Genomic DNA, 12,208 nt, shown 5'->3' with positions numbered 1-12,208 from the left:
TATGTCAAATAACTTGTCTTCATAGAATCTGAGAAGTTTCTGTCTTTTCAACCCTGCCTTATAACATAAAATAGCAAAAATAGGGGTTTAGGAGTAAAAAAGGTTTGGATATGAATCTTATTTGTTAGATAGTACTTGAGTTATATAGTTCTAGAACTATTGGATGTCTCTGGTTAGAAGGAAATTTCTTTCGTTTATTTAACACTGCTGTGGATGTCAGCACATGCAGTTTGCCAAATCACAGTTAGATTAGAACTTACAAACTGAGTTCTTGGTAACAGGAGCACTGAGTGCTAGAAGGTTTAAAATAGATGTCATATGATACCAATTATAACTCAGTGAAATTTTGCAGTCCTAGGACCCTATACAGAGCATAAGCCAAAATGGAAGATAGTCCTGTTTTCTATGGCTTTAAAAACATTTTTATTACAATGTTTGCTACCTTTTTTTTCTTTAAGCTTTTGATTAAAGTTTTTTTGGCTCTCCTAACCCATTTCTATATCGTCAAAGGAAATAGAAAAGAAGCGGCTAGGATAGCAGAAGAGATCTATGGTGGAATTTCAGGTAAAAGTACATGAATTTGTTCCCAGTATTTAAAAAAAATCCCTCCTAGATAATTCATATGAATAGTACTTCTCGAAGGCAGATTATATTTATAGTTTGATTTTAAGTGGGTAGTTTGAAAAATTGTCACTTAAAGTAGCAAATGCTGTTGGCTGCATCAATTTGTGGAGGATTTTCAGCTTTATTTTTTGCAAGTTAGTTGATCTTGTAGCAGTTGTTATTTAAGAAGTAAACAGCTAGTGGCTTACTAAGAGTATTTTGAGAAACTTCATTTCTAATGGCCCAAATAATTACTTGTATATAGTTATTTTCTTTACAATTTTTAAGCATACTTTAACAATGAAAAGCATTCTAACCAGACTAAATTTTCTCAGGAAATATAATGACTAATAAATTGTAATTAAAGCAGCAAACATGACATGCTGTATGCATTTTTGTGCTGTGATTTGCAATTAGAATTGATTAACCACTTGTCGCTGTCAGGAAAAGCCCTTCACTAAACCCATTTTATATGGTAGCATGCAAAGCACTCCAAACAAAGTTTATTTTAATATGAAATGCCAAGAATTGGGCAAAACATTTTAAATTCTCATGCTTTGTAGAGATTAGTGTTCATTTCTTTCAAGAAATGAGTCACTTTAATTGTAGTGAGATGTTACAGAAGTAAATGAGTCAGATATCCCTGTCACTGCTGGATTGTCACTTAATAGAGGAGTATTTATTCATAAACAGAGTTCAGAATTTCCCTATGTATTTTTAGTGTTTGCAAGGGTTCCAGGATTACATCATTCTTTATCTAGTATCCATTTCAATTTGCATCCAGGATTCTCTTTCAAAATAGACTTATGCTATGTGATCCCAATACACTAGACAACTCAGGAGACACTAGACAACAGCAGTCTTATCTAAAGAAATAAGATCTCCAAGGACGAAGCATCAGAATGCTTCAATTAACTGAGGAAAATGAGAAGAATTGTGAAGTTTCAGAAAGTATCAGAAGGTCTGGACCATGGAAAGAGATTTCTTTTGGGGATTATATTTGTCACACATTTCAGGGAGGTATGTTAATTTGACTAGTTAAAAAAAAAAGTAATGCTTCTATTTAGTTTCAAGTTAAGCATCATCTGAAAAGTTATTTTCCAATTTAATTTGTTAATTTGGGGAAAGGTCTTTCTAAAATTTTCAGTAATCGTTTTGGTGTTCTTATAGATACATCATTCTTCTGGTTTAAATGAGATGAAGTCCAACAAAGTCAGTATTAGCAAGAACATGTTAAAAATGTTTTCTCCTGTTGCTCCTGTGCATTATTTCTGTCTTTGTGATTTTTAATTAAGTGCAGTCTTTAGAAAGTATAAAACCTTCTTATAGTCAAAACTCATGTAAGCATGGTTTGAATTTAATCTGGAGCTGGAATACAAATCTCTTAAATATAGTTCATTCATTCTGTAGTGCAAATATCTTTACGTGTTCAATTTCTTAAAATAGCACTCATTTAATTTGCAAGTAGCATAGTGTTCTAAGGTCAAAAACATTTTTCAATTATTGTTAAAGAGACAGGGAATGGTGCATGTCAATTTCACAGTTTTATTTCCTTCGTGTGTGTGTGTGTGTGTGTGTGTGTGTGTGTGTGTACATATACATGAATCTCCACCACCCCCCCATATATAATAGAGAGTATATCCAGATTTGGTAAATAAGTCTCTCTGGTTTTTTTGTTGTTTTGTTTTGGATTTTTGAGATGGATCCTTGCTCTGTCACCCAGTCTGGAGTGCAGTGGCCTAATCTCGGCTCAGTGCAACCTCTGCCTCTGGGTTTCAAGTGAGTCTCGTGCCTCAGCTTCCTGAGCAGCTGGGATTACAGGTGCACGCCACCATGCCTGGCTAATTTTTGTATTTTTAGTACAGACAGAATTTCGCCAGGCTGTTCTCAAACTCCTGACCTGAACTGATCTGCCTGCCTTGCCCTCCCAAAGTGCTGGGATTATAGGTATGAGCCCCCATGTCCAGTGCTAAGTAAGTCTTTCTATAAGAATGTAGGCAGTAACATGCCAGGACTAGTATTTTTCATGTGATTCTGTGCTTTTTCTTTTGACACCACTGTTGGCAGTCAGATACTATATATTTAAAGTTAGTTATATTAAAAATCAAGAGCAAAATTTTGTGAAAGTGTTAAATTCAAACCAGAAATCAAACTCTAACCAGAAATCACCTTTGCTTTTCATTGGTCAGACAAATGTTTGTTGGGAAAATATATGACATTTAATCAGTAAATTCGCTTATTGACTTAGAAAAGTCTCAGCCCAAGGTTAAGTTTCTTGATTTTGCTAGCATATGCTATTCCTGTAAACTATTGTCAGCAATGTCAAAAACAAGGAAGGGCAGGAAAAACCTAGCCAGGACACAGGTTAGACTTTCGTAGATCTGGAGCCCTTTCTTTTTGGAGGCTGCATTTAACACTGAATACCTCATTGAATATCATTATTTGGGCTGTAAAAGCTTTTGGAAAGTTATTTTTTATTTTTTATTTTTTTTTGGTGGGGGGTGTATTTCATAGTCCGGAATACATTCTGTTGTTTGTCTTTGTGGCTTAAACTATTACATTTGGTGATCACTCACCATAGTTGAATTAAGCCATGGTTGACTGTTATTAGTTTTGGTTTTTAATCTTCTTTATTTTGTCAATTATATGTTGTTTTTTAAAGTTGAAAACATTGTCCTTGAGCTTTGGTGTTATGTCTAGAACACCAGATGGATCACTGGATCCCACCTTCAGTCCATAGATATTTCTGCAGGCATTGTCTCAGGAGAGAGGTATGATTTTTCAACCTTTGCTAATTTGTACTAAGCTGTGTTTAGTACTCTGACTTGGTCATCAAGAAATAAAATACAGTGTAGATACAGATTGATCATGTTTTTTACAACCCTTCAGCTGCCATGTTTCAGAATTCCATAGCTTTTGAATGTTAGATCATACAATGTACATACTGTCCATTACACAGCACTTTTGGTGGTGCCTGGAGCTTCCTCTCACAATCAAACATTTTGATTTTTTATAGTGAACATATAAATATTCACACTAGGTGGAAATACAAAGAAAAGTAGTAAATTGCTTAACCTGAGTCCTGGCCATGCTTTGCTGCTAAACAAGTTTGTGTCAAATTTGGGGAAAAGCTTGGTTTTCAGAATTGGAGGAACTTTACAAGTGTAGATGAGAGGTTGTAGAACTATAGTGCCCTCTTTCAAAACCAAAAAAGGCTATTTTATGCTACGTCCAAAAAAATCAGTACTATTCTAAGTGTTATCCTTAAAATCACTTGTTGATGGACTGACCGTGATTTGACAGCTATGCCTCTGCCTGACTTAGCTTTCTGAATCTTTTCCCCTGTCTTTTCCATTCCAATAGGATTGCCTTTGTTTCATTCTTCCCCAAACCTCTACCTAGCCTTTTGCTCTTATTTAGCTTTGCTGGTTGTCTCCGCAAACATTGGCCTAACTGTCCTCTAAGTAGCATATCAGGTGCCTGCTGGCTTTTCCTAGGTTAGGACAACCAGTCCTTGGCAGAAGCTCAGCCTCCTGCCCTCAAGAGTTCAAACGAGTCTTTTTTCAAATATGCTGCAACATAGTAAATTGTGTCTAACACAGCTCACTGTGTCTTATCTCCTCTCTAGGAATGGACATTCTGGAGAAGATTCATTTTAACTCAATTTTATTCTAAAAATTTAGATATCTCAGGAAATATATTCTATTTTCCCAGTTACCTTTGTTTCACATAAAATACTGTTAATTCTGCTAGGCTCTTATCTGTATTTTGGTTCAAAATTAAAATTCCTTATGACTTTTCCTTAACAAATCCTACAGAAGTTGTTGTTTCATATGATTTTATTTATGTATTTATTTATTTTTGAGACACAGTTTCCCTCTTATTGCCCAGGCTAGAGTGCAATGGTGTGATCTCGGCTCACTGCAACTTCTACCTCCCAGGTTAAAGTGATTCTGCTGCCTCAGCCTCCCGAGTAGCTAGGACTACAGGCGCCTGCCACCACGCCCAGCTAATTTTTGTATTTTTTTTTTTTTTTTTTGAGACGGAGTTTCGCTCTTGTTACCCAGGCTGGAGTGCAATGGCGCGATCTCGGCTCACCGCAACCTCCGCCTCCTGGGTTCAGGCAATTCTCCTGCCTCAGCCTCCTGAGTAGCTGGGATTACAGGCACGCACCACCATGCCCCGCTAATTTTTTGTATTTTTAGTAGAGACGGGGTTTCACCGTGTTGGCCAGGATGGTCTCGATCTCTTGACCTCGTGATCCACCCGCCTCAGCCTCCCAAAGTGCTGGGATTACAGGCTTGAGCCACCGCGCCCGGCTTGTATTTTTAGTAGAGACGGGGTTTCACCATGTTGGCCAGGCTATTCTCAAACTCCTGACCTCAAGTGATCTGCCTGCCTTGGCCTCCCAAAGTGCTAGGATTACAGGTGTGAGCCATTGCACCCAGCCTCATATGATTTTAGAACTTGAATAAAGAGAATAAAGATTGTTCCATGTGCACTGGGGATTATAACCAGTTAGGTCATCTTTTTAAATTAAAAAAAAAAAAATCCGTAATCTGAGGCTGGGCACAGTAGCTCATGCCTATAATCCCAGCACTTTGGGAGGCCAAGGTAGGTGGGTCACTAGGTCAGGAGTTCAAGACTATCCTGGACAAGATGATGAAACCCTGTCTCTACTGAAACTACAGATTAGCCGGGTGCAATGGCAGGCACCTATAATCCTAGCTACTTGGGAGGCAGAAGAATCGTTTGAACCCGGGTGGCAGAGGTTGAAGTGAGCCAAGATCACACCACTGCCCTCTAGCCTAGGTGACAGAGTGAGACTCCGTCTCAAAAAACAAAACACAAAAAAACAAGAAAAAAACAGTAATCTGAAATACTTTTTGAAATTAGTATAAAAATTACAAAAAGAAAGTTTAATTGGTTTTTATCTCAAATTGTTAGAACTTTAACAATTGTTCTCCATCTGAACCAATTTTGTTATTGAGATATATGGTTTTAGAAGTTGTTGTGAAGTTGTTATTCAAACAGTATGAAATACAAATCACATTCTGAGAAAAATTCAAAAGGGGAAATGAAAAAGTACTTGAACATTTTCTGTACACCTCATCAGGGATAAGCAAACATATTTGTAGAGTAAACTATCTTCATGATGTGTTTGCAGCCCTGTGACACAGGCAGTCTGCCAAAAAACTAAAAATAGATTGCCTTAGAAGAGGATGATTGAGTCCTACTTAAGCATTCATTTATTTGGAGAGCTCAGTTGCATATTTCCTGAAGGGAATGGAAAAACTCCCAAGCTACCAAGTAACTTTTATCCCCAGTTTCTCACAATTAACTCCAATTTGCAAAATAAGAATGGTTAAGACTGAGAGACTCTGTTGGGAACAAGAATAGAAAAGCAGGAGACCCCACTGTGGCAGTTTCTGGAAAAGGGTTCTGTGTGAAAACCCTTGAAAGTCCTTTGGAGCAAATACTGGGAAATTATGGGACTAGAAATACTTTCTTGAGAGTTTCCCATTGGGAACAAAAAAGGATTGCTACTTTTAAGGCGGTACAATTGATTTATTTTACATCATATATAGCAGTGGTCTCCAACCTTTTTGGCACCAGGGACTGCTTTCATGGAAGACATTTTTTTCCGTGGATGGGGGTGTTGGGGGGATGGTTTCAGGATGATTCTTGTGTACTACATTTATTCTGCACTTTATTTCTATTATTACATTGTAATATATAATGAAATAATTATGCAACTCAAAATAATGTAGAATCTGTGGGAGTCCTGAGCTTGTTTTCCTGCAACTAGATGGTCCCATCTAGGAGTGGTGGGAGACAGTGACAGATCATCAGGCACTAGACTCTTATAAGGAGCGCCCAACCTAGATCCCTTATATGCACAGTTCACAATAGGGTTCACACTCCTATGAGAATCTAGTGCCAATGAAGATCTGACAGGAGGCAGAGCTCAGGAGGTAATGCAAGTGATGGTCAGTGGCCGCAAATACAGAAGAGGCGGCCGGGTGCAGTGGCTCACGCCTGTAATCCCAGCATTTTGGGAGACTAAGGCAGGTGAATCCCTTGAGATCAGGAGTTTGAGACCAGCCTGGGCAACATGGCAAAATGGCGTCTCTACTAAACATACAAAAATTAGCTGGGAGTGGTGGTACGTGGCTTTGGTCCTAGCGACTTTTGTCCTTGGGCTTTGGTGTTATGTCTAGAACACCAGATGGATCACTGGATCCCACCTTCAGTCCATAGATATTTAGACAGGAGGCTGAGGCCGGAGAATTGCTCGAATCCGGGAGGTGGAGGTTGCAGTGAGCCAAGATCATGCCACTGCTCTCCAGCCTGGGTGACAGAGTGAGACTCTGTCTCAAAAAAAAAAAAAAAAAAAAAAAAAACAGAAGATGTGTCACTTGCTCACCTCCTGCTGTGCGGCCTGGTTCCTAACAGGCCACAGAACGGGGGGATAGGGATCCCTGATTTATAGAGAGGAGGTTGATATCACAGCATCCCAAGACAAGTCAGTCTACCACGAGAATAAGCAAAATTTAAAAACCAATAGTTCTTAAAACCAGAACAAGGTGTATTCTAAAGTCCCCATAACTTGTTTTTCAGCCCTATTTCTGATGCTTCCTAACCATTAGACAGCTTCATGTGGAGCAGTGGTTGTTGTGCGTTTTGGGGTGTTACCATTCATAAGAGCAAGGCTCTTCCCCGCTTCATTGAAAGCTATGGGATGGGTACTCTAGGAGAAATACAAGTTTAGATAAGGGGCATTCAGAAGGAGGGGAGCCTGGTATTTCACTCTCAAGTTGGAAATCTGCTTAGAAAGACAACTTGCTGAATTCCCCATGCCACATGAATATGAGGAAGAGAATTGGAAAGCAGCGGTGTGGTGAGGGAGAAGCCCAGGACAACCACCATTCCCTCTTTCTTGGTAGAATGAAAGATGGCACCACAGGCTTGTTACCTTGATCTCAGAGGCATAGGGTTGTAATGGGGGACATCAGAGGATGCTGCAGTGATGGGAGACACTAGGAGAGGTGGCCAAATGCCAATGGGTGGGAAAGGTGTGTGGGCCTAAGCCCCATGCCACAGATCTGGAGTGAGGCTTGAAGTTGAGACTGAGCAAGCAGGACCAGCCTCCTCTTCCAGTTAACATATCCCGTCCTATTTCCCTTTCCTATCCCTCTTGTTTCTCCCCACTTACAAGATGCTAGAGGAGTTAGACCCTAGAAGAAGGAGGTGGGGACCAGGTGTGGTGGGTCGCATCTGTAATCCCAGCACTTTGGGAGGCCGAGGTGGGTGGATCATCTGGTCAGGAGTTTGAGACCAGCCTGACTAACATGGAGAAACCCGTCTCTACGAAAAATACAAAATTAGCTGGATGTGGTGGTGCATTGCCTGTAATCCCAGCTACTCGGGAGGCTGAGGCAGGAGAATCACTTGAACTCGGGAGCTGAAGGTTGCAGTGAGCTGAGATCACGCCATTGCACTCCAGCCTGGGCAACAAGAGTGAAACTCCATCTCAAAAAGAAAAAAAGGAGGAGGTGGGAAGCATGTGAAAAACATGCTGCCCTTCTGTCTCCAGCTGCTGGGTGGGCTAAAGAAGGCCACACTCTGCCCTGGGAGTAGGAAAAGGCCAGGAGCTGTGAAGAGGATCAGAGATTACAGTTAGAAAGAGAGCTAGTCTGTGTTATTTTAAAAACTCTTTATGAAAGTATGATGTAAATACAGAGACATGCACAAATCCTAAGTGAACAACTGCATGAATGTTCACAAAGTGAGCACAATCAGGAACCAGCATCTAAAAGCAAGAAATTGCATATTAACAGCATGGCCGCCACCATGCCCTCTTGCAGACAGTTCTCACCCCTACTTGGCGTGCTTTTGACTCCTAATACTCAAGGCAAATTTGCGTTCCTTGTGTACTTTATAGCAGGGGTCCCAAACCCCCAAACCAAAGACCAATACCAGTCCGTGGCCTGTTAGGAACTGGGCCACACAGCAGGAGGTGAGCGGCAGGTTAGGGAACATTACTGCCTGAGCCTCGCCTCCTGTCAGATCAGTGGTGGCATTAGATTCTCATAAGAGTGCAAGCCCTATTGTGAACTGCACATGCGAGGGACCTAGATTGCACTCTATTTATGAGAATCTAATGCCTGATGATCTGAGGTGGAACAGTTTCATCCTGAAACTACCACCACCTCCTCCCACGCTAGTCTGGAAAAGTTGTATTCCATGAAACCAGTCCCTGGTGGCAAAAAGGTTGGGAACTGCTGCTTTTAGAAACCAAATCACACAGTACATGTTCTTTTGTCTCTGGCTTCTTTCACTCAACATGAGGTTTGTGAGATTTATCCATGTTGTATATATGAGTTGAGTCTAATGGAATTGATAAGTAACAGAAAGTTACTAGAAATTGAGGATCACCACAGCCGACTTGGAGGCAAGTTTTAGAAATAATGAAAACATTTGTATCGATAACCTAAGTTAACTCTTCTAATTGCAAGTTGCCACTTAAATCTTGTTTTTATTTTTGAGTGGAATACTTATAGTACCTTCAAGTGACTCAGGTTGACTGTCTATTGTCAGAACAATGAAATGACAAAGCCACAGCTATGGGTTTGCCTCTTCCATTGGTCAGGGTCCTGAGTTGGCAGCCATGGGTAGACTGTCCTAGCCTCCAGTGCCTGCATTCACTTCCAAGAGCAATTAGGCAAGAGCGTAACATCTGAAATACATTTCACATTGAATGAGATAGAGATGTATTAGAGGAAAAGCCTCAGTAATTGAGAATTATATGCATACATTGTCTCAATATTTACAGTTTATGCAAATTATAAATGTTCAAAGAGATTTGAAAATATTCTTTTTGTCAACTCTCAACCAACTAAAGACAAGGGTAGATACCAAATGCAATCAATATGTGCTCATGTTAAAAATTTTTGGCCGAGCACAGTGGCTCACACTTGTAATCCCAGCACCTTGGGAGGCTGAGGCATCATCTCCTCCAATCTGGAGCTGTTCCTCAGTCTCTCAATTATTTTGTAAAATGTCCCCTCAGTTTGGGTTGGTGCACAGTGTCCTCCTTAACAGATTTGGGTTATGCATTTTGGGCAGAAAGATCACAGAAGTGGTGGTGTGTTCTTCTTGTTATGTTTCTTCTTAAGACACATGATGTTGCTCATCGCATTCCATCAGACAGCAATCTGTTCCATCACTGCTGATGTTGACTTTGATCACTTGGGCAACATGACGTCTACAATTCTGTTCCATAAAATTACCCCTGTTCCTTTTCTAATTAGTAATTATTTTGCAGGGAGATGAGTTGGGGCTGATACTATTATTTCTTCAATTTCTAAGTGGGAATTTTATTATGAGAAAGCACTTTCTCTTCTGTGTGTTTATATATTCATTTCTTAGAGTTGTAGTGAAAATTTCTTTATTTTTTATTATACTTTAAATTCTGGGGTACATGTACAGATTGTTAAGGTTTGTTACATAGGTATATACATGCTATGGTGGTTTGCTGCATCCATCCCCCCCATCATCTACATTAGGTATTTCTCCTAATGTGATCCCTCCCCAATCCCCCTACCCTCTGCTATCCCTACCTTAGCCTTCCCTCCCCGCAACAGGCCCCAGTGTGTGATGTTCCCCTCCCTGTGTCCATGTGTTCTCATTGTTCAAAACCCACTTATGAGTGAGAACATGCGGTGTTTGGTTTTCTGTTCTTGTGTCAGTTTGCTGAGAATGATGGTTTGCAGCTTCATCCATGTCCCCCGTAAAGGACATGAACTCTTCCTTTTTTACGGCTGCATAGTATTGCATGGTGTATATGTGCCACATTTTCTTTATCCAGTCTGTCATTGATGGGCATTTGGGTATATATTCATTTATATCAGTGAGGACTTCTTCTTTACTTGATAGGATATAATCTCTTATCTCTTTGTTTATTTTGATACTCAAGTTGTCCTGTATACCAGTTGCTCCAATATCAGTCCAGCCCTGTAAAGTGGAAGCCCCATCAAGCCAGCATCTGTGTGTTTCTGACATCTCCCATCTTTTTTTTTCTTTTTCTTTTTTATTTTATTATTATTATTATTTTTTAGCACTTTCTTACTTTCTTGCAAGGTGTTTAAGGCCCATCTTATATTTTTCCTGGCCCACACCTGGGATCAACATTTCTCTAAGGACCTCTGGTTCAGGTTTTCTCAGTGCACAATGCTAAAAAAATATGTATATACACACATCTATGTTTTACATTTAAATTTACTTTTATATCTAGATATATTGAAAATCACATTTTCATACCAGTTGCTCCAATATCAATCCAACTCTGTAAAGTACATTTAAATTTTTCCCATATTCAGAACCCAAGGGTTAGAGAAGTTCATACATTGAGTTTCAATGTAGGAAGAGGGCTTATTGAAATGTTTCTAACCCTGATTCTCATCCACTGGAAAATTTTTTCTTTCCTTAAGGCCTTCAGCTATTTCAAATTCACACAATTCCATTTTTGCTGGGATTTTTGTTTCACCAATATAGGTGTGGAAACCTGAGTTCTTAACACCATTAGGATCACCTACAAGATGTTAAAAGGAGCCTTCGTGATAAATCCAAATTATATTACATTCTATTCAGTGCATGAAAAGCGCAAATATAATGTGAAAAAGTCCCAAATTTTGCAAATTGGAATAGATTTTCTTCCAAAATAATTGATTACCCTTTGGCAGCTTTAATGGGGGGGTTACTTCTCAAATGCTCATTTAAACTAGTTAGTCTTGTTTGCAGACAAGCAATTATAGTTAAAATATGTCTGGAAGGCAGCTCTAAGACTGTTCCTTAGGACACTACTCTATTGTGCTTACTTATATTAATCATAAAATGTCTGGAGCACCTAACATCATGGTTGTATTTGATTGGCCTATTTAGAGAGCAAGGCACTTAGCAAATACCAGATTACTATATTTCCATTTTACCAGTAAGAAAACTGGGGTTCAAATAATTTTGGCAATTTGCTGAATTGGGCAGAGAAAGTGATCAAGGTAGGACTTGAACCCTAGCAGTCTGGCTCCACTGGCCCCTGCTCAGTCATCACACTAAGCTGCCCACAACAAAGCTTTTAGGGAAAAACTTTTGGAAGATTAAATCGTCTGAAAAAATGACATTCTGCATTATAATAGGTATGTCTTCATTGTCAAATGAAGCAGATAAAATTACCTAGGGAATTTGGGGGAAGAAAACATTTTCCCTGATCACTTAGAGCAAACTTGTCCAACTCATGGGCTAGGACAGTTGTGAATGTGACCCAACACAAATTCGTAAATTTTCATAAAAGATTATGAGTTTTTTTGTGTGATTTTTGTTTTTTGGCTCATCAGATATCGTTAGTGTTAGTATATTTTACATGTGGCCCAAGACAATTCTTCCACTGTGGCCCAGGGAAACCAAAAGATTGGATACCCCTGCCTTAGAGTCTCCTTCATAGTGCATAGGCTGTTGAGTCTTTAGGGTGTGGGTGAGGTTGAAAGGCAGGGGAAGGATAAAAGTGTAGAAGCTCATTGACCTTCTTTGCCCTTCATTTTGCTTTATT

At 39.5% G+C, this 12,208-nt stretch overlaps 1 protein-coding gene across 4 annotated transcripts in view; it reads left to right on the top strand.

Moving 5' to 3' along the window:
• The first annotated feature begins 249 nt into the window (after positions 1-249).
• ASB11 (ankyrin repeat and SOCS box containing 11) overlaps positions 250-12,208 on the top strand; it is a 34,905-nt gene continuing 22,946 nt past the window's right edge. Inside the window, exon 1 of one of the 4 annotated variants that reach the window (XM_010336591.3) lies at positions 250-564. In XM_010336591.3, the coding sequence (XP_010334893.1) occupies positions 384-564 (181 nt within the window). In that variant the 5' untranslated portion in view covers positions 250-383. Of the gene's footprint in view, positions 565-601; positions 1,624-12,208 lie in introns of those variants that run through there. The other 3 variants (XM_003920339.4, XM_010336585.3, XM_010336583.3) reach the window with 3 other exon arrangements.

This window comes from Saimiri boliviensis, chromosome X (genome assembly GCF_048565385.1).
Source record: "Saimiri boliviensis isolate mSaiBol1 chromosome X, mSaiBol1.pri, whole genome shotgun sequence".
Lineage (NCBI taxonomy): Eukaryota > Metazoa > Chordata > Mammalia > Primates > Cebidae > Saimiri > Saimiri boliviensis.
This window is presented reverse-complemented; position numbering and strand designations above follow the sequence as displayed.